Source organism: Bos mutus, chromosome 10, assembly GCF_027580195.1.
Source record: "Bos mutus isolate GX-2022 chromosome 10, NWIPB_WYAK_1.1, whole genome shotgun sequence".
Classification (NCBI taxonomy): domain Eukaryota; kingdom Metazoa; phylum Chordata; class Mammalia; order Artiodactyla; family Bovidae; genus Bos; species Bos mutus.
In genome coordinates this window covers 9,600,888-9,626,986 of record NC_091626.1, presented here as the reverse complement: position 1 = coordinate 9,626,986, position 26,099 = coordinate 9,600,888, and the positions used below count along the sequence as shown (strand labels likewise).

Genomic DNA, 26,099 nt, shown 5'->3' with positions numbered 1-26,099 from the left:
CCGAGGGTGCTTATGTTTGTGGGCTTTTTAATCAGTAATTGAAAATACAACTTAAAATCTTTAAACCTTATTGTTCTAAATAAATGTCATGTCATAGGAAATTACTCAAGTGAGGGTCCCTATAACCACCCCCCTCCCAAAGGTAAAGTGAACCAGTGGGTTTACTGGTTCTAATAATATTAGCTCCTATTTACTAGGGATCACTCATATGTCAGAACCGTTTTTGCACATTATCTCAGTAAGTTCTTTTAGTAGATTTATCTGCAAGGTGTTTATTATGCCCATTTTCAGGTGAGGAAACAAGTTTCGGTTAAAGTGACCTGCTCAAGTTAGTCTTGTTGATTCTGATGCTCACATTCGGTTCACGTTAGTGACTGAGCGACTTCACTTTTACTTTTCACTTTCATGCATTGGAGAAGGAAATGGCAACCCACTCCAGCGTTCTTGCCTGGAGAATCCCAGGGATGGGGGAGCCTGGTGGGCTGCCGTCTACGGGGTCACACAGAGTCGGACACAACTGAAGCGACTCAGCAGCAGCAGCATGTTGCCTCCAGGGTTTTCTTCTTTTTTCTCTTCCATACTTTGTGCTCCCTGGCCCATCACGGCGTTGAAATCATTGATTTGCCAACTCTGTTCTTCACATAAATCTTCAGTCTACTATTTAGTCTACTCTAAAATATATTGTCTTTAGTATTTCAAGAATATTTGGAATATTGTTGCTTGATAAACCTCTTACTCCAACAGACTCTCACTCTAGTTGTAAGGTGATGCAAATTCTATCCTCCTTTCCAAGATACGTTAGGAGCCATCTTAGCCACTTAGCTTTGTGTCAGTCCAGATGATCGTTTTATGACAGACTTGTGTAGCTCCAGGGACTGCTCAGTAAATTATAAGCAAACCCTCTCACTGGCTTCCAATCAAGACTCAGAAATTGAAACCAGTCTTTAGAGTTTTAATCTTCTCCTTGTGATTGTCAAAGCAAGCATGTGTCTGGTGGCAGGCACATTATTAACCTTTCGCAGCATGATTGTGTCTCCTATGTATGGGTATTAGAGAAAATTTGGATTTAAATTAACTTTCCAAGATGGACTCATTAGTTTAAATGTAGTAGGGCTGTCACTGTTTGAAAAAATTTTGTGGCAGAGCTTGTTTAAATGGAAGGATCCTTCTGTAGTGTGAAAAATCACCCACATATTTGTAAGTGGGTAGCACGGCACCCCACTCCAGTGCTCTTGCCTGGAAAATCCCATGGATGGTGAAGTCTGATAGGCTGCAGTCCATGGGGTCGCTAAGAGTTGGACACGACTGAGCGACTTCCCTTTCACTTTTCACTTTCATGCATTGGAGAAGGAAATGGCAACCCACTCCAATGTTCTTGCCTGGAGAATCCCAGGGATGGCAGAGCCTGGTGGGCTGCCATCTCTGGGGTCGCACAGAGTCGGACACGACTGAAGTGACTTAGCAGCAGCAGCAGCAGCTTAAAAAGAATCATTTACTATCTCTGAGACTCAGTTTCCTCAAGTTTAAAAATTTGTTTATTATATGAAATGACACTCTAGGGATTTTCTGGTAATTCTAGACACACAGTATTTCTTCAGAGAAATAATCTGTTACCAACATGTGTTATTCCAGCAAGATTTAACACAGTGTTTATGAATCTCAAATGCAGATGGATTGAGGAAGAGGCAATCAAAGGTGGATACGATGTTGAAATTAAAAACATAACTGATGAGCTTGGAGTCCTTGGCGTCGCAGGGCCATATTCAAGAAAGGTCCTACAGAAACTGACCTCTGAAGATCTTAGTGATAATGTTTTCAAGTTTCTTCAAACCAAGTCTTTAAAGGTTTCCAACATTCCTGTCACTGCTATCAGGATATCTTATACTGGTAAGAACTGGAAAACAACCTAGAGTAAGTCTCTAAAATTTAGAAGCACCCGGAAATGTGTGCATACACACATGTTCAGTCTCTTCAGTGTAACTTTGGAGGATGATTTCTCCTGCCCAAGTCTTCTGACAATTCTGTTTATCCACTCTGAGTCTGAGAAAGTCATTCTGCAGACTTTCAGTTGTGGTTCCAGGCCCGTAGCTAGCTGCCTACCATTCAGAAAGGTAGGTGAGAAAGTGCAAAGAGGATAGTTGTTGGAATAGCTGGAAGGGATGACAGAATGTTCAGGCCAGCTGATTCTGTGTTGTTGTTGCGCAGTCGTGTCTGACACCGTGACCCCAGTGGGGTCACCCACAGTGACCAATGTGTTCTGCATGTGGCATGCCAGGCTTCCCTGTCCTTCACCATCCCCTGGAGCTGCTCAAATTCATGTCCATTGAGTCGGTGATGCCATCCAACCATCTCGTCCCCTGTCACCCTCTTCTTCTCCTGCCCTCAATCTTTCCCAGCATCAGCGTCTTTTCTAAATGACTCAGCTGTTTGCACCAGGTGGCCAAAATATTGGAGCTTCAGCATCAGTCCTTCAATGAATATTCAGGATTGATTTCCTTTAGGATTGATTCCATGTGGGAGAATTCAAAATGGTCTCCCTTAGAGAACATCTTGAATGTGTCAGGCACTGCCCTTAAAGCATTACCCCTGTTCATCTTTCTTTCTGACTAAGTGCATTAGAGAAGTCTTCCTTGGCACCTAATGGCACGTAGTAGGTACTAGAAACAGGGATGAATGAATGCTCTCCAGTTCCCCACTGGTTCTCTGGGCTCCCTCCTAACCTCCTCTAGACTCCTTGTCCCTTTGCAGAAGGAGTGCTAGGCGCCCAGCATTCACTTGGGTACGTGGTGCTCGTGTCCTGGAGAAGCACCGCACCGTTAGCCCTTCGCCTGGGGAGCAAGGCGAGCACACAGTATAAAGGCCATAGCTCTTCCCTAGGCTTCTCTTTTCCCCATCCTCCCTCCACCCAACCTTGGAAAACTGGCGACCAGAATAAAACATAAGCAAAATAAAAATAAGCCTACCCTTTGAGTTGGGTTTCATTTTCTTTTCTTTTTTGCCTGTGGTTCTAATGGTGAATGAAATGACCAAGTAGGGGAGAAGGAGGAAGCGGGGGCCATTAGAAGCTCTGGCTATTCCACAGTTCAATGATTGAACATTCGAATAATTGTCATCAGTGGCCTGTATGTTTAAGCCTTGCGATTTGGGGCCAAGGAGTTGGGGGTTGAGATGTTTAAACCTTGAACCCCTTATCTTGATAAACTTTGCCATGCTAATTCCTCACTTAACATTATGAAGCCAAGGTGAGAGGTAAGCTTAAGTCCTGAATTGTCTGAGTTGTCTTAAATGCTGCTCTCTGTGTGGGGGGTGGGGCAGTATTGGGCCCAGAAGCATCTGTCATATGGCAGGCTCCTTTGCAGTGCGGCTTGGTTGCAACTTTTTTGGGAACCGAGCTTTCATCACTCTACAGTGTCTATTTTGCAGAAATGGAACCTCTCATTTGTTGATGTGTTTTAGCTAATGCACATTAGACCTAGAGATTGTCATTCCTACTCTGGTGTGGCCCTTGTGGGTGTATTTCAGGTGAGCTGGGTTGGGAGCTGTACCACAGACGAGAAGATTCTGCAGCGCTTTACGATGCCATCATGAATGCAGGCCAGGAGGAGGGAATTGACAATTTTGGAACCTATGCCATGAATGCCTTAAGACTGGAAAAAGCTTTCAGAGCCTGGGGGTCAGAGGTTTGAAATGCTATCATCTTTATTAAAATTTTACATGTGTTGTATCTGATTTTTATGCAAGGGTTAGTTTAACTGTGTTAACATTGGCTCTGACTGTAAGAGAAAGAATGTATTGTAAGAAAAAAAATTTTTTTTTGGCCACATTGGACAGCATGCCAAATCTTAGTTCCCTGACCAGAGCTGGAATCCACACCACCTGCAGTGGAAGCATGGAGTCCTAACCACTGGACCACCAGGGAAGTCCTGAAAACTGTATTTAATTAGGGACAAAGGTTTTTCTCCTCAATTTCCCAGTTACAAATTCAGGGAAACTGTGATGTAATGTTTATTCTGCCTTAATTCCCCTTGCTTGGCAGAGAGCCCTGGACATCTGCCTCTGTGTGCTGACTTTGGCTGCCCCAAGGGAGCCTGTCTACCCCGTGGGGTTTGAGGACCACCTTTCAAAATTCTTCCTTCTCCTCTGTCATATTGTCTATCATCATTTCCTTCTTCTTATGCACCTTTTGGGGAAGTAACAAGAAAAGCTGTCTTTCTGAGGGGCAAGGTTGGTGGTCTGGAATGTGCTGGTCCAGCCCACACCCACCGTTAATAATGAGAACTCAGGGTTTCTGTTTGTGTAGTTACACGCCATTTTTATAGGCATGATGTCATCTACCTTCTCAGCTCTCCTTGAAGAGGGTATTATTGGTGATTCTTGGGCAAAGAGGTGGGAGTTATACACACAAGCACGCTAAGAAACAATAAACAACTTGGTCTAGATTGCACAGAAGTGTCCAAACAGTGGTTCAAACTCCGTTCTCTTATTTTATCTCCAATACAGCAGACTATCTTTAGATCTCAATTTTCTCAGGTCCACTAGTTGTTTTCTTGGAATACATTGAGGTTTTAGGTATGAGAGCTTAGATAAGGGACCGTTGTAAAGGGTGTACTTCAGGGTAGGGTCTCTGGGGTTTGAATGTATCCTCTACCACATATTATGTGGCCTTAACCCTCCAGAAACTTCACTTCTCTGTAAGAGAGAGACAGTCTTTATCCTACAGAGTTATTGTCAAGATTAGGTAGTCTGCAAAGTGCCTAGGACATAAAGCGTGAATTTGAGGGCAAAGTGGGTTTGAAAGCACAGGCAGGGTCCCTAGGACATTTAGATCAGGGGCAGAAGAAAGTGGGTTTTGAGGTAGACAGTACAGCCTCCTGGAGTCACTGAAAGAACAAGAGCCCTGGGGCAGTTGTTGCTTTACAGAGGATGTGCTCTGTTGCAGGGATCCTCAGCCTACCGGGGTCGGGGGAGGTCCTCAGAGGACGCTGCTGCAGGGAGAGACGGAGAGGACAGCTCTGCCTCCACTCTCCACAAGGAATGAGCCGCGTTTCTCTGCTCTCCCCCTTTCATTTCCTTCTGTCTCCATCCCAGCCCCTCTAATTTCCCAGCGGTGCCAGCACGCCCTCTAGCGTTATTACAGCAATCAAGTATCTGGACTTTTAAAATTTTTTCCTGAAATTCTGAAACTTTTTTTTTTTAATCAATGAAATATTGTCTTAAAAGTAGACTTTTTATCATAAAACACATGCGGGCTTTAGAAATGTCAGTGTGGTAAGGACAACATCTTAAAATCAACAAGATGGTATCGTGTGCTCTAGTAAGCATGAGGTTTGGGGTGAGACACTGAGAAAACCCTAAGTAATAAATTCTCATCTTGTTTCTGGAATTTTGAAAATTTGAGCAGGTAAAAAGTAATCTTAGAGTTGCTCAAATTGACTAGGAAATATGAGTTCAAATTTTATATCATGTAAAACAAATTTATATTACACATCTAGGTCATGCAAAGGCTGTGTTTTCTTTTGTTAAGTTTGGCTACCTTTTATGGGGTTTAGATCAGTTCTCTTGGTACAAAAGAGACTGATGACATCAAAACAAACAAAAATCATGTCTAGTCCCAAATAATGGCTTTAGCTCCCCTTGAAGTATATTGTAATGATAGCCAAATTCAACCTCTCTCTTTTTTTTTTTTTCCCTTTTCCCTCTCCTGAACTCTGTGGAAACTATTTTCCTACCATATGCTTTTTTCCTCCACTTATCCTGATTTCTGGATGATTGCATGATAAATAAATTACTTAATAATGTTTCAAATCACATTTATGCAGAATTAGTAGGTAAAAGCTTATGAGAATCTTGTTTCTGGGAAGAACATCATTGTTGTGGCATCCCTCAGACGTTTATTATACCAAAAGAGCCTTGGAAACTGGGAAACTTGGAAGCTGGGAATTTTAGCATCTAATTTGCTATTAAAATAACAGTATTTGCTGAAAGGCTACATTTGAATTTTAGATTTAAAAAATTACTTTAGAGGCCAGTTCACAATCTATATCTATGTCTATCTGTCTATCCATATATTTCAAATGAAAAAGTATTCTCTTTAAAAAATAAATATGAAAGTGATGTTACTAAAACCACTTATACTCATCTAAGATTTAAAATGCATGTTTCCCTTTTAGATGAACTGTGATACAAATCCCTTGGAAGCTGGACTGGAATCTTTTGTAAAACTAAATAAGGTATGTTTACATTCCAAAGTGTACTTGAAATAAATCTTAAAACTATGCTGTTTCATGACAGAGCCATGCTTTAAAATTTAACCAAGTGTTACTTTAGGGCAAATGAGTTGAACATAAATAGTAAGCATTGCTTAAGTGCTTCATGTTAAGCTTTGTCAAAATTTGATATCAGTTCAAATTATTCTAATGTGCCTGTTGATGCAAGAATCCATCAACATTGAAAACCAAATCTAAATTCTAAGATAAAAATCAGTAAGGATAAGATGTCAGCAGGCTGTCTTGTAAATCCTGGTGACTTGTGAAGTCACAATTAGCTGATGAGACATACTGCATTAATTGACTCTTCCTGGGTGCTCAGCAGCATGAAGCAGCCTCACCCAGCAGATCTGTCCATCTACTTATTGCGCATCGTGCTTTGCAACATCTGTGTGTGAGCAACTGACACATTTCAAATATGTTCAGCATAAAAGTTATTACTGAGGAGACAACACAGGCCCACAGAGTCATAACTGATGCTGACATTCTAAAGTGAACCTGCATCAGTGGTTCTCAGATAGCATCAGTATCATCTGGGAGCTTGCTGGAAATACAAATCCTTAGTTCCCTACTAAATGAGGAACTGACTCAAACCTCAAACCTACTAAATGAGAATCCCTAGAGGTCAAGCCAAGTGCTCTGTGTTTTAACAAGCTTCAGGGGATTCCAATGCACCTAAAGTTTGAGACACACCAGCCTGTACAATCATTGTGGAAAAGCCTATTATGAGACCAGTTTATTACAGTCTAGCTCACCTATTGCAAATCCTACAAATATAAACCAGGTTATCCCATTATGGACTAAGTGATTATGTCCCTCCAAAATCCATATGCTGAAGTCCTAACCCCTACGTGGTGCTATTTGGAGGTGGGGCCTTTGGGAGGTCATTAGGGTCAGGTGACATCATCCTTGGGGTCCCCACATTGGGGTCAATGTTCTTATGAGAAGGAGAGACATCAGAGCTTGTTGTCTGCCGTGTGAGGATGTAGTAAGACGGTGGCTATCTGCCAGCCAGGAAGAGGAACCTCACAGGGGAACCAAACTGGCCCTGGATCTTGGACTCACCAGTCTCCAGAACAGTGAGAAGTACATTCCTGTTGTTTAGGCCACTCCATCTGTGCTATTTTGCTATAGCAGCCTGAGCTGATTCAGATACATATTAAGCAGTGTCTTAGTTACTATATGAGAACTTAGTGGAGGTAGTCAGTGGTGATATTGAAGGATAAGGACAGCAGCTGTCTTTGTTTAGGATATTTGTTAGAATTCCAAAATTCCTGTCCTGTCCTGCCTTAGGTGTTAATCAGCTAAAGGAAAAGCTGTTTTCACATTCCATGGAAATCTGTGAACACATGAATATGAATCAGGCTAAGGAAACTTTTTTAATGCCCCTAATCAGTTCCAAATTTTAAGCTAAGATATTAACATAAACATGTATATTTATGGCATTAGATTTTAGGAAAAAGAACCTCTTAAAGGATTTTAAAGGGACTATCTTTCTGTACATTTTCCCCATAACTTTTGTTTTTACAATGTACCATCTGCTTCCAGACCAGAGAAAGCAGGTTCTTGGAGTTCGGGCAGACCCTGGCAGCAGATTGCTCCTTCTTCTAACATTAAGTCTTGGTTTAGCCGTGTAAAACTAAGGATCAAAATGGCCTGACTCCTGAAAGCACTAAACTTCTGTTGTTGGTCACCAGTAGGTAAATAGATAACTGACTTCTTTGCTTCAGTATTTGGGTATTATTGTTTGGGAATAAGGCACAGACAGTCTCTTCATGTTGTAAATGGATTTTTAAACCTCCCTTTATGATTTATAAGCAGGTGTAGTGTGACTTGCGTGTTTATTAGTTCCTTTAAATTAGTTCAGTAACCAAATCTCAGCTTAGAACTAAGTTAGTTGTTTCATGGATAGTGACTTTGATTTATGTTGTTTTTATGATTTCTGAATCGTTTGTTCTCATTTGGGTGTCATAAAGTTGATTTCTAATGCTTTCACCGGGTGAAGGACCAAGGACCTTCACCGGGTGAAGGTCCAAGGACCGGGACCTAATCAAGCTGGTGTTTTTCAGATGCATAACTCAGGTGGTTAGTGGGCTTCAGCCTAACCATAGCAATGCTTGCTAATTTCCAAGACAGGTGAATAGGTTGCATCAGCTTTGTTTTGAGCTTGTGTGGTGGTTTCACAACAATTTTATCTTGGTTCCATAGCAGTCTCTAGTGCAAAACAGGTTCCTGGAAAACTTACTTATATTACAAACTGAACCGTGCCACTTGATAAGTTGGCTCCTGTGCCAGGCTGTTACCCAGCCTGGTTTCATACCTTTTAAAGAATAATATAATGCAAGTCCATATGGCTTTCAGAAACTGATGTTATATGAAAACCAAAGCAGCAAATATAGGAGAACATTTGTATTTAAAACAAAACCAACCCCCCAGATCCTGGCATTCTCCAATTATTATAAATCATTTCTTTCTTTTTTTAACCCTGCAAAGCAAATACGTAGACTTCCCTGCTTAGCCCTTCTGTGTCTGCACAATGACTGTGTATGCCATAACATGAAGACAAATACAGAAATGCAGGCTGTATCAGAGCTAGGAAGATACCTACACCTCTTTATTTGAGGATGAGGAAACTGAAGCACAGAGAAGTGACCCAGGTGCTGTGCCGTGTGTGGCCCAGGTTGAACTCTGACCTCGCTGCAGTGAGTGCTTTCTCACCCACCACTTGCTCAGCCAGGTCCTTTCTTGTAACGGGCTTTGTTGTTGTTATTCTGTTGGTAAGTTGTGTCCAACTCTTTGCTACCCCATGGACTGTAGCATGCCAGGCTCCATGGGCTCCTCCAGGCAAGAGTACTGCAGTGGGTTGCCATTTCCTTCTCCAGGGGATCTTCCCAGACCAGGGATTGAACCCAAGTCTCTTGTGTTGGCAGGCGGATTCTTTACCGCTGAGCCACCAGGGAAAGCTCTATAAAGAGCTTATCAGCCTTGAAAAACTGCCCCCAAATTTTCTGGCAACATGTATCACAGAATTTGCATGGCTACATTTTGTCAGTCAGTACCTCCCCCAGTCATGTTTTTGTTATAATGAATTTTGTGTCTTGTGGTAGGATCAGAATAGCTGCTTTGGCCATTTTAAGAAGGAAGATGGGTGAATGAGGACATACGCTAGCCTCATTAGGGTGAATTGTGTTCTTATCAAAACTGGTACAAAAGTAGGGAAGATAAAATTGGTGCACTGAAGAAATCTTAGATCGTAAAGATGGCATTTGTCTTCCTTAACTCTTAAAGCTCTCCGAGTCAGTCTCCCAGTGGTGCCGGCTTATGTGAAGCAAATACACCTGTGTGTACACATTCATCCATCTAGTCAGCATTTATTAAGGACTATTTGCTGAACACTTTGCTACACCACAGGTCTAAAAATTAAAGATGTGGCTCCTGATGGCTCTTAGATCTCATGAAGCTTGAAATGAGCGGAACTTTAAGAACTAAAGCTGTAGGATGTATTCTTAACCTTGATTCTAAAATTAATTCTCTGCATGAGGTGGGTTGTGCAATAACACGTAGCAGAACCATCTCTTGAAGAGATGGGAAGTGCTATATGACATGTAAATACTGAATGTTTCCTGGGAAGTCTAAAACCCCTTGACCTGAAGCAAGTTATATCATTGTGCTTAATAGTATTATAATTTGTTCCCGAGGAAGTTACTTTCTGGGGAAAAAAGTTAGTGGTTTTTCATTGTTGCTGGAAATGAAAGAAGTGCATTAATTAAAAGCAAAAGGAAAATCAGCTGCCTTTGGTCAGAGTCATAAGTGTTCTTGGAATTTTCCTCTTGGAATTATTGAATCTATAAAACCCCAGCCAAGGGCCACAGAGGATCGAATACTAAGGGCGAAGTATTAAGATCAGAAGATTTTTTCCCTCATAAAATGCCCCCTGCCTTTTCTCTGTCTCTCCCTCTCTTCCTGTCTTGAGTTTCTCACCAGTAGAAACAGAATAAAATGTGATACATAATTCAAGAGGGAGGAGATATATGCATGTGCTATGCTGTGCTGAGTTGCTCAGTCGTGTCCGACTCTGCAACTCCATGGACTGTAGCCTGTCATCCGTGGGGATTCTCCAGGCAAGAATACTGGAGTGGGTTGCCATGCCCTCCTCCAGGATATATGTATACCTACAGCTAATTCACATTCTTGTACTGCAGAAACACAACATTGTAAAGCGATTATCCTCCAATTAAAAAATGTAATATTTATTAACACCAAATTGGAAGACAATATTACTTCTAGAAATTAGAAGGTCTCTTTGAGGAAAAATGATTTAAAGCATAACCATTCAGTAAGCAAAGCCTAACCTAGATAGCATATTAAAAAGCAGAGACATTACTTTGCCAACAAAGGTCCATCTAGTCAAGGCTATGGTTTTTCCAGTGGTCATGTATGGATGTGACAGTTGGACTGTGAAGAAAGCTGAGCACCAAAAAATTGATGCTTTTAAACTGTGGTATTGGAGAAGACTCTTGAGAGTCCCTTGGACTACAAGGAGATCCAACCAGTCCATCCTAAAGGAGATCAGTCCTGGGTGTTCATTGGAAGGACTGATGCTGAAGCTGAAACTCCAGTACTTTGGCTACCTCATGCGAAGAGTTGACTCATTGGAAAAGACTTTGATGCTGGGAGGGATTGGGGGCAGGAGGAAAAGGGGATGACAGAGGATGAGATGACTGGATGGCATCACCGACTTGATGCACATGAGTTTGGGTGAACTCCGGGAATTGGTGGTGAACAGGGAGGCCTGGCGTGCTGCGATTCATGGGGTCGCAAAGAATCAGACACGACTGAGTGACTGAACTGAACTGAACTGAACCATTCAGTAAGCAAAGCCTAACCATTCCGTGAGCAAAGCCTAACCATTCAGTGAGCAAAGTGGAACAAAAAGATGGTAAAGAGGCAAAACCCTCACCACCAGGCCTACTACATCCAAGTATTCAATAAATATTAGCATTATTAAAACATCAAACTGGAAATTCATCATTGTTCATGGACAACAAGTTAGAAAGGAATTTCTCTTATGTTATAGTGGTGGAAGTACCCAGCTCTGGGGAAATTTTAGGTAAATGGTAATAGGATTTGAGGAAGCAGAATATTTTCAGCAACTCTCAGTCTTGACTGCACATCAGAATCACCTGAAATATCATTCCTTTATATCTTGCAACCTTTTAAAAAAAACCTCAACACTCAGGCTGTACCCCAGATCAATTAAAATAGAAGGTAGAGACTTAGGCAGCAGTATTTTTTATTTTTTTTTAATTCCCCAGGTGATTTCAAGAAAGATTGAGAATGACTGTTTTTAGGTAAGTGACTTTCAACTGTCTAAACATTACTATCTTGGAGAACTTAAAGAAAAGTTACCTGATGCCTTACCCTCAGGGGTTCTCAAAGTGTGGTTCACAGACCAGCAGCATCAGTGTGACCTCAGGATTTATTTGAAATTCAAGTTATTGGACACCATTCCAACCCCCCAAATCAAACTCAGCGATAGTGTCTCTCCGTGTGATTTTGATGAACACAGAGTCTGAGACCTGCCCAAACCAACTGGATCAACCCTAGGGGTAGGATCTGGTTTCTTGTTTTTGTTATGCAATGAAGACTACACCAAAACCTTTGACTGTGTGGATCACAACAAACTGTGGAAAATTCTTCAAGAAATGGAATTCCAGATCACCTTACCTGCCTCCTGAGAAATCTGTATGCAGTTCAAGAAGCAACAGTTAGAACGGGACATGGAACAACAGACTGGATGCAAATTGGGAAAGGAGTACATGAAGGCTGTTATTTCTCACTCTGCTTATTTAACTTATATGCAGAGTACATCATGAGAAATGCCAGGCTGGATGAAGCATAAACCGGAATCAAGATTGCTGGGAGAAATATCAGTAACCTCAGATATGCAGATGATACCACCCTTAAGGCGGAAAGTGAAGAACTAAAGAGCCTCTTGATGAAAATGAAAGAGGAGAGTGAAAAAGTTGGCTTAAAACTCAACATTCAGAAAACTAAGATCATGGCATCTGGTCCCATTACTTCATGGCAAATAGATGGGGAAACAATGAAAACAGTGACAGACTTTATTTTCTTGGGCTCCAAAATCAGTGCAGATGGTGACTGCAGCCATGAAATTAAAAGGCACTTTCTCCTTGAAAGAAAAGTTATGACCAACCTAGACAGCATATTAAAAAGCAGAGATATTACTTTGCTAACAAAGTCCACCTAGTCAAAGCTATGGGTTTTCCAGTAGTCATGTATGGATGTGAGAGTTGGACTATAAAGAAAGCTGAGCACCAAAGAATTGATGGTTTTGAACTATGGTGTTGGAGAAGACTCTTGAGAGTCCCTTGGACTGCAAGGAGATCCAACCAGACCATCCTGAAGGAAATCGTTGGAAGGACTGATGCTGAAGCTGAAACTCCAATACTTTGGCTACCTGATGTGAAGAACTGACTCATTGAAAAAGACCCTGATGCTGAGAAAGATTGAAGGCAGGAGGAGAAGGGGATGACACAGGATGAGATGGTTAGATGGCATCACTGACTCAATGGACATGAGTTTGTGTAAGCTTCAGGAGTTGGTGATGGACAGAGAAGCCTGGTGTGCTGCAGTCCATGGGGTCGCAAAGAGCTGGACATGCCTAAGAGACTGAACTGAACTGAACTAAGACTGAGAACTACTGTTTTAGTTCTTTTAACCTCATACCAGCTATGGTCCAGTGAATAAACAGGAAAGTGGAAAAACAGCCTGGTCAGATGATTGGCTACCAGTTAATATGTTGCTTAGTTGTGGCTAACTCTTTTGTGACCCCATGGACTGTTGCCTGCTAGGTTCCTCTGTCCTTGGGATTTCCTAGGCAAGTACTGGAGTGGGTTACCATTTCTTTCTCCAGGGGACCTTTCCAACCCAGGGATCAAACCCGTGTCTCCTGCATAGCAGGGGGATTCTTTCCCACTGAGCCACCAGGAAGCCTACCAGTTAATAAATTCTGTCCCAAATCTTGTTTTTAACAGAATTTTTTAAAATGTCACTAAATTCTAGCTGTGTGACCTTGGGGAAGCTATTTAACTTAATTTTCCAACTGAGATTGCTAGTCTGTAAAATAAAGGCTCCCTTTCATGTCTAAGATTCTATGCAGTACCACCTTGCAGAGTGCTTGGAGACTCTATGTTATCATAGCAATCTTGGAGACTGCTATGTTATCTATATGAGCTGCATGATTATATCATTCTAATTAAGCCATCCTTAGTCTCTTACCCATTTCTGTTGCTGAAAGACAAAGGAGGGAAAAAGAGAAGAAAGAAAAAAGGAAATGAAATCGAGTTTGAGATCTAGTTTATCATCCTTGAAACATGTGTCAGAGTATATTAAACACCCATTGAATCATTCAGTTCAGTTCAGTTCAGTCACTCAGTCGTGTCCGACTCTTTGTGACCCCATGAATCACAGCACGCCAGGCCTCCCTGTCCATCACCAACTCCCAGAGTTCACTTAAACTCATGTCCATCGAGTCGGTGATGCCATCCAGTCATCTCATCCTCTGTCATCCCCTTCTCCTCCTGCCCCCAATCCCTCCCAGCATCAGAGTCTTTTCCAATGAGTCAACTCTTCGCATGAGGTGGCCAAAGTACTGGAATTTCAGCTTCAACATCAGTCCTTCCAATGAACACCCAGGACTGATCTCCTTTAGGATGGACTGGTTGGATCTCCTTGCAGTCCAAGGGACTCTCAAGAGTCTTCTCCAACACCACAGTTCAAAAGCATCAATTCTTCGGTGCTCAGCTTTCTTCACAGTCCAACTCTCACATCCGTACATGACCACTGGAAAAACCATAGCCTTATCCTCATATATCCAATTTCTGTTATAAAACTCTGTTTCCATTGTAAAGTCTTAAGTATGCTATTTAGCTAATTATTTTCTAATTTGGAAATGTATGGGAACCCTTGGCTAGGAATTAATTGAAGTAATTCTTTAGATTGCCTTTATTTTAATTATTTTAACAGTTTCCTGCATGCATGCGAAGGTGCTGCAGTCATGTCACACTCTTTGTGACTCAATGGACTGTAGCCCACCAGGCTCCTCTGTCTGTGGGATTCTCCAGGCAAGACTACTGGAGTGATTGACATATTTCAAATGTACCACTGGATAAGTTTGGACGCAAGTCTGTACTCATGAAAGCATCACCACTTCAAAGACAGTGAATGCACCCCTCATCCCCGAAGTGTGTTCCTGCCCCTTGGTAATCCATACTCCCAGCCTTCCCTACACTCTACATGGCCCCAAGGAACTTTTCATCACTGCAGACTATTTTGCATTTTGCAGAGTTTTATATAAATTGAATCATACAATATATACTCTTTTGGATATATGAAGATATAATACACAGCCTGGGAAAAAATATTGGCAAAGTATGTACCTGACAAGGACTTGTATCTAGAATGTATGAAGAACTTTCATAATCTTTGAGCCTAGATTCAGCATAATTGTAGAAGATTCAGTTCAGTTCAGTCGCTCAGTTGTGTCCAACTCTTTGTGACCCCATGAATCTCAGCACGCCAGGCCTCACTGTCCATCACCAACTCCTGGAGTTCACTCAGACTCATGTCCATCGAGTCGGTGATGCCATCCAGCCATCTCATCCTTTGTCGTCCCCTTCTCCCCCTGCCCCCAATCCCTCCCAGCATCAGAGTCTTTTCCAATGAGTCAGCTCTTCGCATGAGGTGGCCAAAGTACTGGAGTTTCAGCTTTAGCATCATTCCTTCCAAAGAAATCCCAGGGCTGATCTCCTTCAGAATGGACTGGTTGGATCTCCTTGCAGTCCAAGGGACTCTCAAGAGTCTTCTCCAACACCACAGTTCAAAAACATCAATTCTTCGCCACTCAGCCTTCTTCACAGTCCAACTCTGACATCCATACATGACCACAGGAAAAACCATAGCCTTGACTAGATGGACCTTTGTTGGCAAAGTAATGTCTCTGCTTTTGAATATGCTATCTAGGTTGGTCATAACTTTCCTTCTAAGGAGTAAACGTCTTTTAATTTCATGGCTGCAGTCACCATCTGCAGTGATTTTGTAAAATAAAGTCTGACACTGTTCATCTGTTTCCCCATCTATTAAATTGATGCCAATCTTCATTTTCTGAATGTTGAAATTAAAGGCTTTTTAGTTCCTCTTTACTTGATAATTGGTGTCATCTGCATATCTGAGGTTAGATATTTTTCACAATCTTGATTCCAGCTGTGTTTTTTCCAGTCCAGAAAACTCTGCTTTTCCATGATCCAATGTTGGCAATTTGATCTGGTTCACTGCCTGCCTTCTAAAACCAGCTTGAACATCAGGAAGTTTTCACGTATTGCTGAAGCATTTTACTTTCCTAGCATGTGAGATGAGACGGAGCATTCTTTGGCATTGTTTTTTTTGGGATTGGAATGAAAACTGACCTTTTCCAGTCCTGTGGCCACTGTTGAGTTTTCCAAATTTGCTGACATATTGAGTGCCATGATCTTCGTTCAGAAGAACGTTGAGCTTTAAGCCAACTTTTTCACTTTCACTTTCATCAAGAGGCTTTTGAGTTCCTCTTCACTTTTTGCCATAAGAATGGTGTCATCTGCATATCTGAGGTTATTGATATTTCTCCCGGCAATCTTGATTCTAGCTTGTGTTTCTTCCAGTCCAGTGTTTCTCATGATGTGCTCTGCATATAAGTTAAATAAGCAGGGTGACAATATACAGCCTTGACGTACTCCTTTTCCTATTTGGAACCAGTCTGTTGTTCCATGTCCAGTTCTAACTGTTGCTTCCTGACCTGCATACAGATTTCTCAAGAGGCAGTTCAAGTGGTCTGGTATTCCCATCTCTTTCAGAATTTTCCACAGTTTATTGTGATCCACACAGTCAAAGGCTTTGGCATAGTCAATAAAGCAGAAATAGATGTTTTTCTGGAACTCTCTTGCTTTTTCCATGATCCAGCAGATGTTGGCAATTTGATCTCTGGTTCCTTTGCCTTTTCTAAAACCAGCTTGAACATCAGGAAGTTCATGGTTCACGTATTGCTGAAGCCTGGCTTGGAGAATTTTGAGCATTACTTTACTAGTGTGTGAGATGAGTAGAAGATTATAGAGATGTAGAAGTAGAAGATTATAGAGATGTAGAAGTAGAGATGTAGAAGATTAGCTATTACCAAAAAACTGACTGTAAACATCCTTGTAGAAGTATTTGTATGGACTATGGCTTTCTTTTCTCTCAAATTAATACCTACAGGTAGAATGGCTGGATAAAATGAAAGGGATATGTCAACTTTTTAAGAAACTGTTTTACAAAGTGATATACCAGTTTTTATATTTTATGTTCCCACCAGCAGTATATGAGAGTTCCAGTTTCTCCAAATCCTCATCAAACACTTGCTGTGATCAGCCTGTTTAACTTCAGTTATTCTAAGAGATGTGTAGTGGTATCTTATCATGGTTTTAATTTGTTTCATTAATGACTTGATGCTTAACATCTTTTTTATGCCATTCCTGTCTCTCTTTTCATGAAGCATCTGGTCAAATTTTTACTCATTTTAACTGGGTTCGTTTTTTCCCTTATTTTTGAGTGTTGAAAGTTCTTCATACATTCTAGGTACAAGTCCTTGTCAGGTACATACTTTGCCAATATTTTTTCCCAGGCTGTGTATTATATCTTCATTTGTCCAATAGTGACTTTCAAAAAGAAGTTTTTAATTTTTGAATGTTTAAACTCCTTATCAGTTTGTTCCTTTATGGATCATGTTTTCATGTTGTATCTGAGAAATTTTTGCCTAACCCAAAGTCACAAAGATTCTCTGCTATCTTTTTCTACAGGTTCTATCATCTTTTTACATTTAGATCTGTGATTCAGTTTTAGTTAATTTTTCTATCTGATGAAATGTATGAATGGAAGTTTATATTTTAGCATATAGACATACAATTGTTTACAGGACCATTTGTTGAAACAGACTATATAGTCAAACTACTTTGCCTTTGTACCTTTGTCCAAAAAAATTTGTTCATATAGGTTTAGGTCTGTTTGTGGACTCTATTGTGTTGTATTGATCTATTTATCTTTCTTGATGAGGATACCATACTGTCTTCATTATTGTAGCTTAAATTACGTTGTGATAGCCCTGAAATTTTGTTGTTTTTTTACAGTGTTGTTTTAGCTATTCTAGGTCCCTTGAATTTCCATGAATCAGAAAGCCTGCTGGGATTTTGATTGGAATTGCATCCTGTCTATAGGTTAGTTCAAGTCTTCCAGCTCATGATGAGGTATATCTCTTCATTTATTTAGGTAGTCTTTAATTCCAATGATGTTTTGAAGTTTATGGGTCTTGCATATCTTTTTACAGATCTATCCTTAAGTATTTTGTATTTTGATAGTGGGCTTCCCTGGTGGCTCAGGTGGTAAAGAATCCAGCTGCAATGAAGGAGTCTCGGGCTCAATTCCTGGATCAGAAAGATCCCCTGGAGAAGGAAATGGCTACCCACCCCAGTATTCTTGCCTGGAGAATTCCATGGGCAGAGGAGACTGGTGGGTTATAGTTCATAAGGTCGCAAAGAGTTGATCATGACTGAGTGACTTGTAAATTTTTAACTTCAATTTTCAGTTGTTTATTGCTAGTATGTAGAAAACAGTGGGTTTGTATATTGATCTCACATTCTGCAATGTTGTTAAACCCACTTAGTAGTTCTAGTACTTTAAAAAAATTTTTTCTTTGGATTTTCTACAATTGTGTGTATGAAAATAAAACCTTTCTTGTCTTTTTTTTTTTTCTAATCTGGATGCCTTTCTTTCTTTTTCTTTTTTTTTTTTGTGGGTTTCAGTTTTATTCAGAGAATTTATGAGAGCTATAGCCTAGGAAATAGCCTCTCTGTAGATCTGAGGGAACTGTTGGGGGGAAGTAGGGGAGAAGCCCTAATATATAATTTAGGGTTAAGAAATACATGCAGTCAAGCATACATCTCAGTAAAAGGTCACTGTTAGTCACAAGACACATATATATCAGTTAATGATTTTAGAATGATTTCTACGTATGGGAAAATGTAAGAATCTGGGTTCATAAAAATTCTTCCTGAGATATACATCTTTCTTTTTTTTTTTGTTTCATACATGGTATTATACATGTTTCAATGCCATTCTCCCAAATCTCCCCACCCTCTCCCTCTCCCACAGAGTCCATAAGACTGTTCTATACATCAGTATCTCTTTTGCTGTCTCGTACACAGGGTTATGGTTACCATCTTTCTAAATTCCATATATATGCGTTAGTATACTGTATTGGTGTTTTTCTTTCTGGCTTACTTCACTCTGTATAATAGGCTCCAGTTTCATCCACCTCATTAGAACTGATTCAAATGTATTCTTTTTAATGGCTGAGTAATACTCCATTGTGTATATGTACCACAGCTTTCTTATCCATTCATCTGCTGATGGACATCTAGGTTGCTTCCATGTCCTGGCTATTATAAACAGTGCTGCGATGAACACTGGGGTACATGTGTCTCTTTCCCTTCTGGTTTCCTCAGTGTGTATGCCCAGCAGTGGGATTGCTGGATCATAAGGCAGTTCTGTTTCCAGTTTTTTAAGGAATCTCCACACTGTTCTCCATAGTGGCTGTGCTAGTTTGCATTCCCACCAACAGTGTAAGAGGGTTCCCTTTCCTCCACACCCTCTCCAGCATTTATTGCTTGTAGACTTTTGGATCGCAGCCCAGATGCCTTTCATTTATTTTTCTTACCTTATTGTACCAGCTAGAACCTCTACTGGTTGAAACTGCAACAAATAGAAGTGGTCAGAGCAGACATGCTTATCTTGTTTCCCAATTTTAGATGCAAAACATTCATCATCATCATCAGTCTTTCATCATTAAGTATGCTGTTTGCTGTAAGTTTTTCATAGAGAAAGCTGTAGGGTTTTCATAGATGCTGTTTGTCAGGTTGAGGAGACTCCTTTCTGTTTTTAGTACTAGAAGTTTTGTGTTTTGTTTTGTTTTAAAATTAGGAATATTAGATTTTGACAAGTGCTTTTTCTGGATCCATTGAGATCATCATATGGCTTTTCTTTTTTACTTTGTTATATAATGAATCGCATTTATTCTCAAATGTTAACCCAATTTTAATTTTGCCATAAAATCCATGTAGTAATGATGTATTATGTGTTTCGATGTTATTGGGTTTTATTTGATAATTTTTAAAACAAATTTTGTAGCTACATCTTCTTTATAGGATGTGTTACAGCTTGCAACTATTTCGTTCATATTTCTTGATCTTTTGATATAATCTTCTTGAGTACAGGCTCTGGTAATACAAAATACATTTTCAGCATTCTATCCCCAACACCTATCAGGGCTGGCATGTAGCAGATGAAGATAATGCCAGAGAAGTATTGGGACCTCATCATGCAGGGTCTCATCTGCCAGGCTGGGGAGTCTTGGAGTGTATCCTGGAGACACTGAGAAGACTTTAAAGGATTTTGTGCAAGGAATGACATTCTAGTGCTGGAAAACAGATTAAGAGGGATTTACTCTGATAAGTGGGAGATCATTTTCCCAAACTGAAGCAATCCAATGGAGAGATGTTGAGGGCTTCAACTAAGGCAGTGGCCACAGGATGGAGAAGAAAGAGGTATGAATGATGATAAGAAGGTAGGATGGAGACCACATGAAGGACTGTTTGTGAAGGGAGTGGAAAATAGGATCTAGGATCCTGTTAATGAACTAGGAAACACAGGTGGGGTGTGATTGAGAGGTTGGAACGACTTGTGAGATGTGGGGGGCGGCTATGGGACAGCCAAGTGGAGAGTCTCAGTGGCAGCTGAGCACGTGAGTTTGGAGACTGCTCTGAAAGTATGGATTTGGATCATTCATATGTAGGTGGCAATTAAAGCCAGGGGAGTTCTGGGATCCCTTCTATAGCACCCTGTACTTACCTCTACTATGATATTTTCACACCCAATAATACTGGCTGCCTCCTCAGCAAGACTCTGAGCTCCTGAGGACAGAGGCTGTGTGCCACAGTCTGTACAGTCTTAGTAAGTATTTGACGGGTTTGAACCATGGCTCTGCCACCAACTGGTTCTAAAATAAACAAGTTGCCTAATCTAGAAGTGCTTCAGTTTTATCATCTCTAAAATGAAGAAAACATCCACCTTTTAAATTTGTTATAATATTAGATGAGCCAAAGAACATTTGATACCTCAATAAATGTTAGGCCTCTTCCAATCTTGTTGAATGGAATCTAATCAAATCTTTTATGGAAAACCAACTTTAGATCAAACCCTTTCAGTTTTTGAAGACCCTAGCTTTATTTCTTTGTATTTTCTTTAAAAATCATTTACTTTGCATTAGTGCTCCACTTAAAACACCAAATAGGCAATTGTTCTTCACTATAGTCTAGAGAGATGAGCTGTTATGAAACCTTGGTATTCTAATTGTTGCTAATGCGGTTAAGCATGAAAGTACCTCTGCTTAACTGCGGAGTACAGCACTTTGCTGTACACCTGAAACTAACACACGGGTGTTAATCAACTATGCTCCAATTTTTAAAAAAGTACATTTGACGAAGCCACAAGCTCATGTCCCTGTTTTCCTGTGAATCAAAAGACTCAAAGACTGAAAAGTACAATTTTCTTTAATATTGAATCTATTAAAAGTCATTAAACACACACAATGAATGCTATTTTCATTTTGAAACATCTAGTTTGGATCAGATGCTAATTAACCTAATTATTGGCCTGGCTCATGAGTCATATTTTAATTATTTTCTCCAGGTTTTAATGTATCCACACTTTTCTTCTGGTTAATAGATTCCCTTTTCTAATTGTATCAGACTTTATCAAGAAGGAATGCTTAATTGATTAGCAGTTTTGGTTAGAAAAATGCTAGATGAATTTTTTGTTTTAAATATGCCAAGAGTAAAGAATAAAAAACTATATGAATATGAGAATATTCATTTCCAGCCAATAATAACAGACTGGAATTGCTACACTCATAGTTTAATATTTTGCTAATAAAGAGATAGGAAAACTGTGGTTATTATAAACTTACATGGAGTGTTATAAAATTCTGCCAAGAGGAAAAGGAATCAACAATGGGAAGCCTGGTTTTGAGATTTGGTGTTAACTCACTTTGTCACTTTGGGCAATAACCTTAACTTTGGGTCTCAATTTTCTTATATAAAAAATGACCTTGGACTAAGTTTTCTGCCTGCTTAAATCCTGTATGGTTCTAATCGTGTGACAATGAAATGAATGATGGTATAATTTGTTTTGATGGGGTGGTGGGCTGGTCAGATCCATTCCCTCAATGGAACAAACCCAGTATGTGATTTTATCAGTTTAACTGTTAAGACAAACATAGACACACATGGTATTTGACAAATGACCAGAGAAAGCTAGTTCGTTATAAGGACCATAGGTTAGTCATAATTAATTAACCTCTTCCAACAACACAAGAGAAGAATCTACACATGGTACATCACCAGATGGTCAACACCGAAATCAGATTGATTATATTGTTTGCAGCAAAGATGGAGAAGCTCTATACAGTCAGCAAAAATAAGACTGGGAGTTGACTGTAGCTCAGATCATGAACACCTTATTGTCAAATTCAGATTTAAATTGAAGAAAGTATGGAAAACCATAGACCATTCAGGTATGACCTAAATCAAATCCCTTACGATTATACAATGGAAGTGAGAAATAGATTTAAGGGACTAGATCTGATAGACAGAGTGCCTGATGAACAATGGGTTGGAGGTTCGTGACATTGTACAGGAGACAGGGATCAAGATCAGCCCCAAGAAAAAGAAATGCAAAAAAGCAAAACGGCGGTCTGAGAGGTCTTACAAATAGCTGTGAAAAGAAAAGAAGCGAAAAGCAAAGGAGAAAAGGAAAGACATAAGCATCTGAATGCAGAGTTCCAAAGAATAGCAAAGAGAGATAAGAAAGCCTTCCTCAGCGATCAGTGCAAAGAAATAGAGAAAAACCATAGAATGGGAAAGACTAGAGATCTCTTCAAGAAAATTAGAGATATCAAGGGAACATTTCATGCAAAGATGGGCTCGATAAAGGACAGAAATGGTAGGGACCTAACAGAAGCAGAAGATATTATGAAGAGGTGACAAGAATACGCAGAAGAACTGTCCAAAAAAGATCTTCAAGACTCAAATAATTACGATGGTGTGATCATTCACCTAGAGCCAGACATCCTGGAATGTGGGCCTTAGGAAGCATCACTACGAATAAAGCTAGTGGAGGTAATGGAATTCCAGTTGAGCTATTTCAAATCCTGAAGGATGATGCTGTGAAAGTGCTGCACTCAATATGCCAGCAAATTTGGAAAACTCAGCAATGGCCTCAGGACTGGAAAAGGTCAGTTTCATTCCAATCCCTAGGAAAGGCAATGCCAAATCATGCTCAAACTACCGCACAATTGTACTCATCTCACACGCTAGTAAAGTAATGCTCAAAATTCTCCAAGCCAGACTTCAACAGTATGTGAACCATGAACTTCCAGATGTTCAAGCTGGTTTTAGAAAAGGCAGAAGAATCAGAGATCAAATTGCCACATCCGTTGAATCATCAAAAAAGCAAGAGAGTTCTAGAAAAACATCATCTATTTCTGCTTTATTGACTATGCCAAAGCCTTTGACTGTGTGGATCACAACAAACTGTGGAAAATTCTTCAACAGGTGGGAATACCAGACCACCTGACCTGCCTCTTGAGAAATCTGTATGCAGATCAGGAAGCAACAATTAGAACTGGACATGGAACAACAGACTGGTTCCATATTGGAAAAGGAGTACATCAAAGCTGTATATTGTCACCCTGCTTATTTAACTTCTATGCAGAGTACATCATGAGAAATGCTGGGCTGGATGAAGCACAAGCAAGAATCAAGATTGCCGGGAGAAATATCAATAACCTCAGATATGCAGATGACCACCCTTATGGCAGGAAATGAAGAAGAACTAAAGAGCCTCTTAATGAAAGTGAAAGAGGAGAGTGAAAAAGTTGGCTTAAAACTCAACATTCAGAAAACTAGGATCATGGTACCTAGTCCCATCACTTCATGGCAAATAGGTGGGAAAACAGTGGGAGACTTTATTTTTGGGGGCTCCAAAATCACTCCAGATGGTGACTGCAGCCATGAAATTAAAAGATGCTTGCTCCTTGGAAGAAAAGTTATGACCAACTTAGCATATTAAAAAGCAGAGACATTACTTTGTCAACAAAGGTCTGTCTAGTCAAGGCTATGGTTTCTCCAGTAGTCACGAATGGATGTGAGAGTTGGACTATAAAGAAAGCTGAGTGCCGAAGAACTGATGCTTTTGAACTGTGGTGTTGGAGAAGACTCTTGAGAATCCCTTGGACTGCAAGGAGATTCAACCAGTCCATCCTGAAGGAAATCAGTCCTGAATATTTATTGGAAGGACTGATGTTGAAATTGAAACTCCAATACTTTGGTCACCTGATGTGAAGAACTAACTCATTTGAAAAGACCCTGATTCTGGGAAAGATTGAAGGCAGGAGGGGAAGGCGACAACCGAGGATGAGATGGTTGGATGGCATCACCGACTTAATGGACATGAGTTTGAGTTAACTCAGGGAGTTGGTGTTGGACAGGGAAGCCTGATATGCTGCAGTCTGTGGGGTTGCAAAGAGTCAGACACTGAGTAACTGAAATGAACTGAACTAGTTTAGTCATGGCCACGTGCTTTCCAAAGGGAGTCCCATGAGTACTGTTTTTAATGCGTGATTCCTGGCATCATTTTAAATAGGAATTTTCCAGGAATGTGTTAAGGGGCAGTGGCAGAAGTCTGTTACCGTGGTTTCTGTCTCTGCTCTGTGACTGGTGGTAGCTGTGCTGAGCGGGCTCTCTGCCACTCTCCCCACGTCTCTAAACGCCAGGGTATGACCCTCACTAGTGCTATACCTGGTTTCCAAATGGACTATCTTGAAACCCAGTGTGTTACACTGACTCTCTTATGCTTTTGGAAACTTTTAAAAGGATCTTGGCCAAAAGTTAAATCACAGCGATGACTGCTTTGAATTTTCTGATGGGTTTTGACTCCAAATGTATGAAACAGAAAAGAAGATTTTTAACGTTTCTTTCCCAGTCTGTAGGAGCCCACCACCCTGACTTCATCTCAGAACATTCCTTCCACTGCTCTTTTCAAGTTCACTTTAGCTACATGTGTGAAAACCCTCCACTGTTCTGAGAATCCCAACCCTAAATATATTGGTTTAATTGATTTCATTTCCATGTGCTTTTTGGTAATATGTGTGTTTTTAATAAAGCTAAAAAGAGATGATTAATTACATTTCACTTAAAATCCACTTAATGTTTTCATCTGTGTGGATGTTATATTTAGGATATATCACAGGTGACTGCATTAATGACTCATTGCTTTTTAAAAATTAATAGATTAACAATATAAGCCAAAACTATTTTAAGGTATAATTTCAGTGCCCCAGAAATGTTTCTCAAAGACTTTAACAGCTATTTATATAGTTAATTTGGTAGTGACTCATTAAGAAATACAGTTCTGTTCCCAGGTCATTCTGAAGATACCAATTTTAATCCCAGCACTTACCTTCAGACACATTTTCCTTTCTCATTTGTAATGAATAACTATATAATAAAGCCTATAAACTTGGGAGGACAGGCAAGTCAAATGAGACTGGACTGCTATCATCCCACTTTAAATCTTCCCAAGTCAGGGCCAAGGTTAGCTTCAGTTCAGTTGCTCAGTCATGTCCGACTCTTTATGACCCCATGGACTGCAGCACACCAGGCTTCCTTGTCCATCACCAACTCCTGGAGTTAACTCAAACTCATGTTTATTGAGTCAGTGATGCCATCCAACAATTTCATCCTCTGTCATCCCCTTCTCCTCCTGCCTTCAATCTTTCCCAGCATCAGGATCTTTTCCAATGAGTCAGTTCTTCACATCAAGTGGACAAAGTATTGGAGTTTCAACTTCAACATTGGTCCTTCCAATGAATATTCAGAACTGATTTCCTTCAGGATTGACTGGTTTGATCTCCTTGCAGCCCAAGGGACTCTCAAGAGTCTTCTCCAACACCACAGTTCAAAAGCATCAGTTCATTGATGCTCAGCTTTCTTTATGGTCCAACTCTCACATCCATATATGACTACTGGAAAAACCATGGCTTTGACTAGACAATTGTTGGCAAAGTAATGTCTCTGCTTTTTAGTATGCTGTCTAGATTGGTCATAGCTTTCCTTCCAGGGAGCAAGCATCATTTAATTTCATGGCTGCAGTCACCATCTGGAGTGATTTTGGAGCCCAAAAAAATAAAGTCTGCCATTGTTTCCATTGTTTCCCCATCTATTTGCCATGAAGTGATGGGACTGGATGCCATGATCTTAGTTTTCTGAATGTTGAGTTTTAAGCCAACTTTTTCACTCTCCTCTTTTACTTTCATTAAGAGGCTCTTTAGTTCTTCTTCACTTTTTGCCATAAGGGTGGTGTCATCTGCATATCTGAGGTTATTGGTATTTCTCCTGGAAATCTTGATTCCAGCTTGTGCTGCATCCAGTCTGGCATTTCAGATGATGTACTCTGCATATAAGTTAAATAAGCAGGGTGACAATATGCATCCTTGACGTATTCCTTTCCCAATTTGAAACCAGTTGTTTGTTCCCTGTCTGGTTCTAACAGTTGCTTTTTGACCCACATACAGATTTCTCAGGAGACAGGTAAGGTGGTCTGGTATTCCCATCTCTTGAAGAATTTTCCACA

At 40.3% G+C, this 26,099-nt stretch overlaps 1 protein-coding gene across 1 annotated transcript in view; it reads left to right on the top strand.

The window, feature by feature from the left end:
• DMGDH (dimethylglycine dehydrogenase) overlaps window positions 1–26,099 on the top strand; it is a 64,450-nt gene that overhangs the window by 26,217 nt on the left and 12,134 nt on the right. The window contains exons 10-12 of the mRNA XM_005909470.3: window positions 1,670–1,887; window positions 3,523–3,680; window positions 6,171–6,230. Coding sequence (XP_005909532.2) covers window positions 1,670–1,887; window positions 3,523–3,680; window positions 6,171–6,230 — 436 coding nt within the window. The remainder of the gene's footprint in view (window positions 1–1,669; window positions 1,888–3,522; window positions 3,681–6,170; window positions 6,231–26,099) is intronic.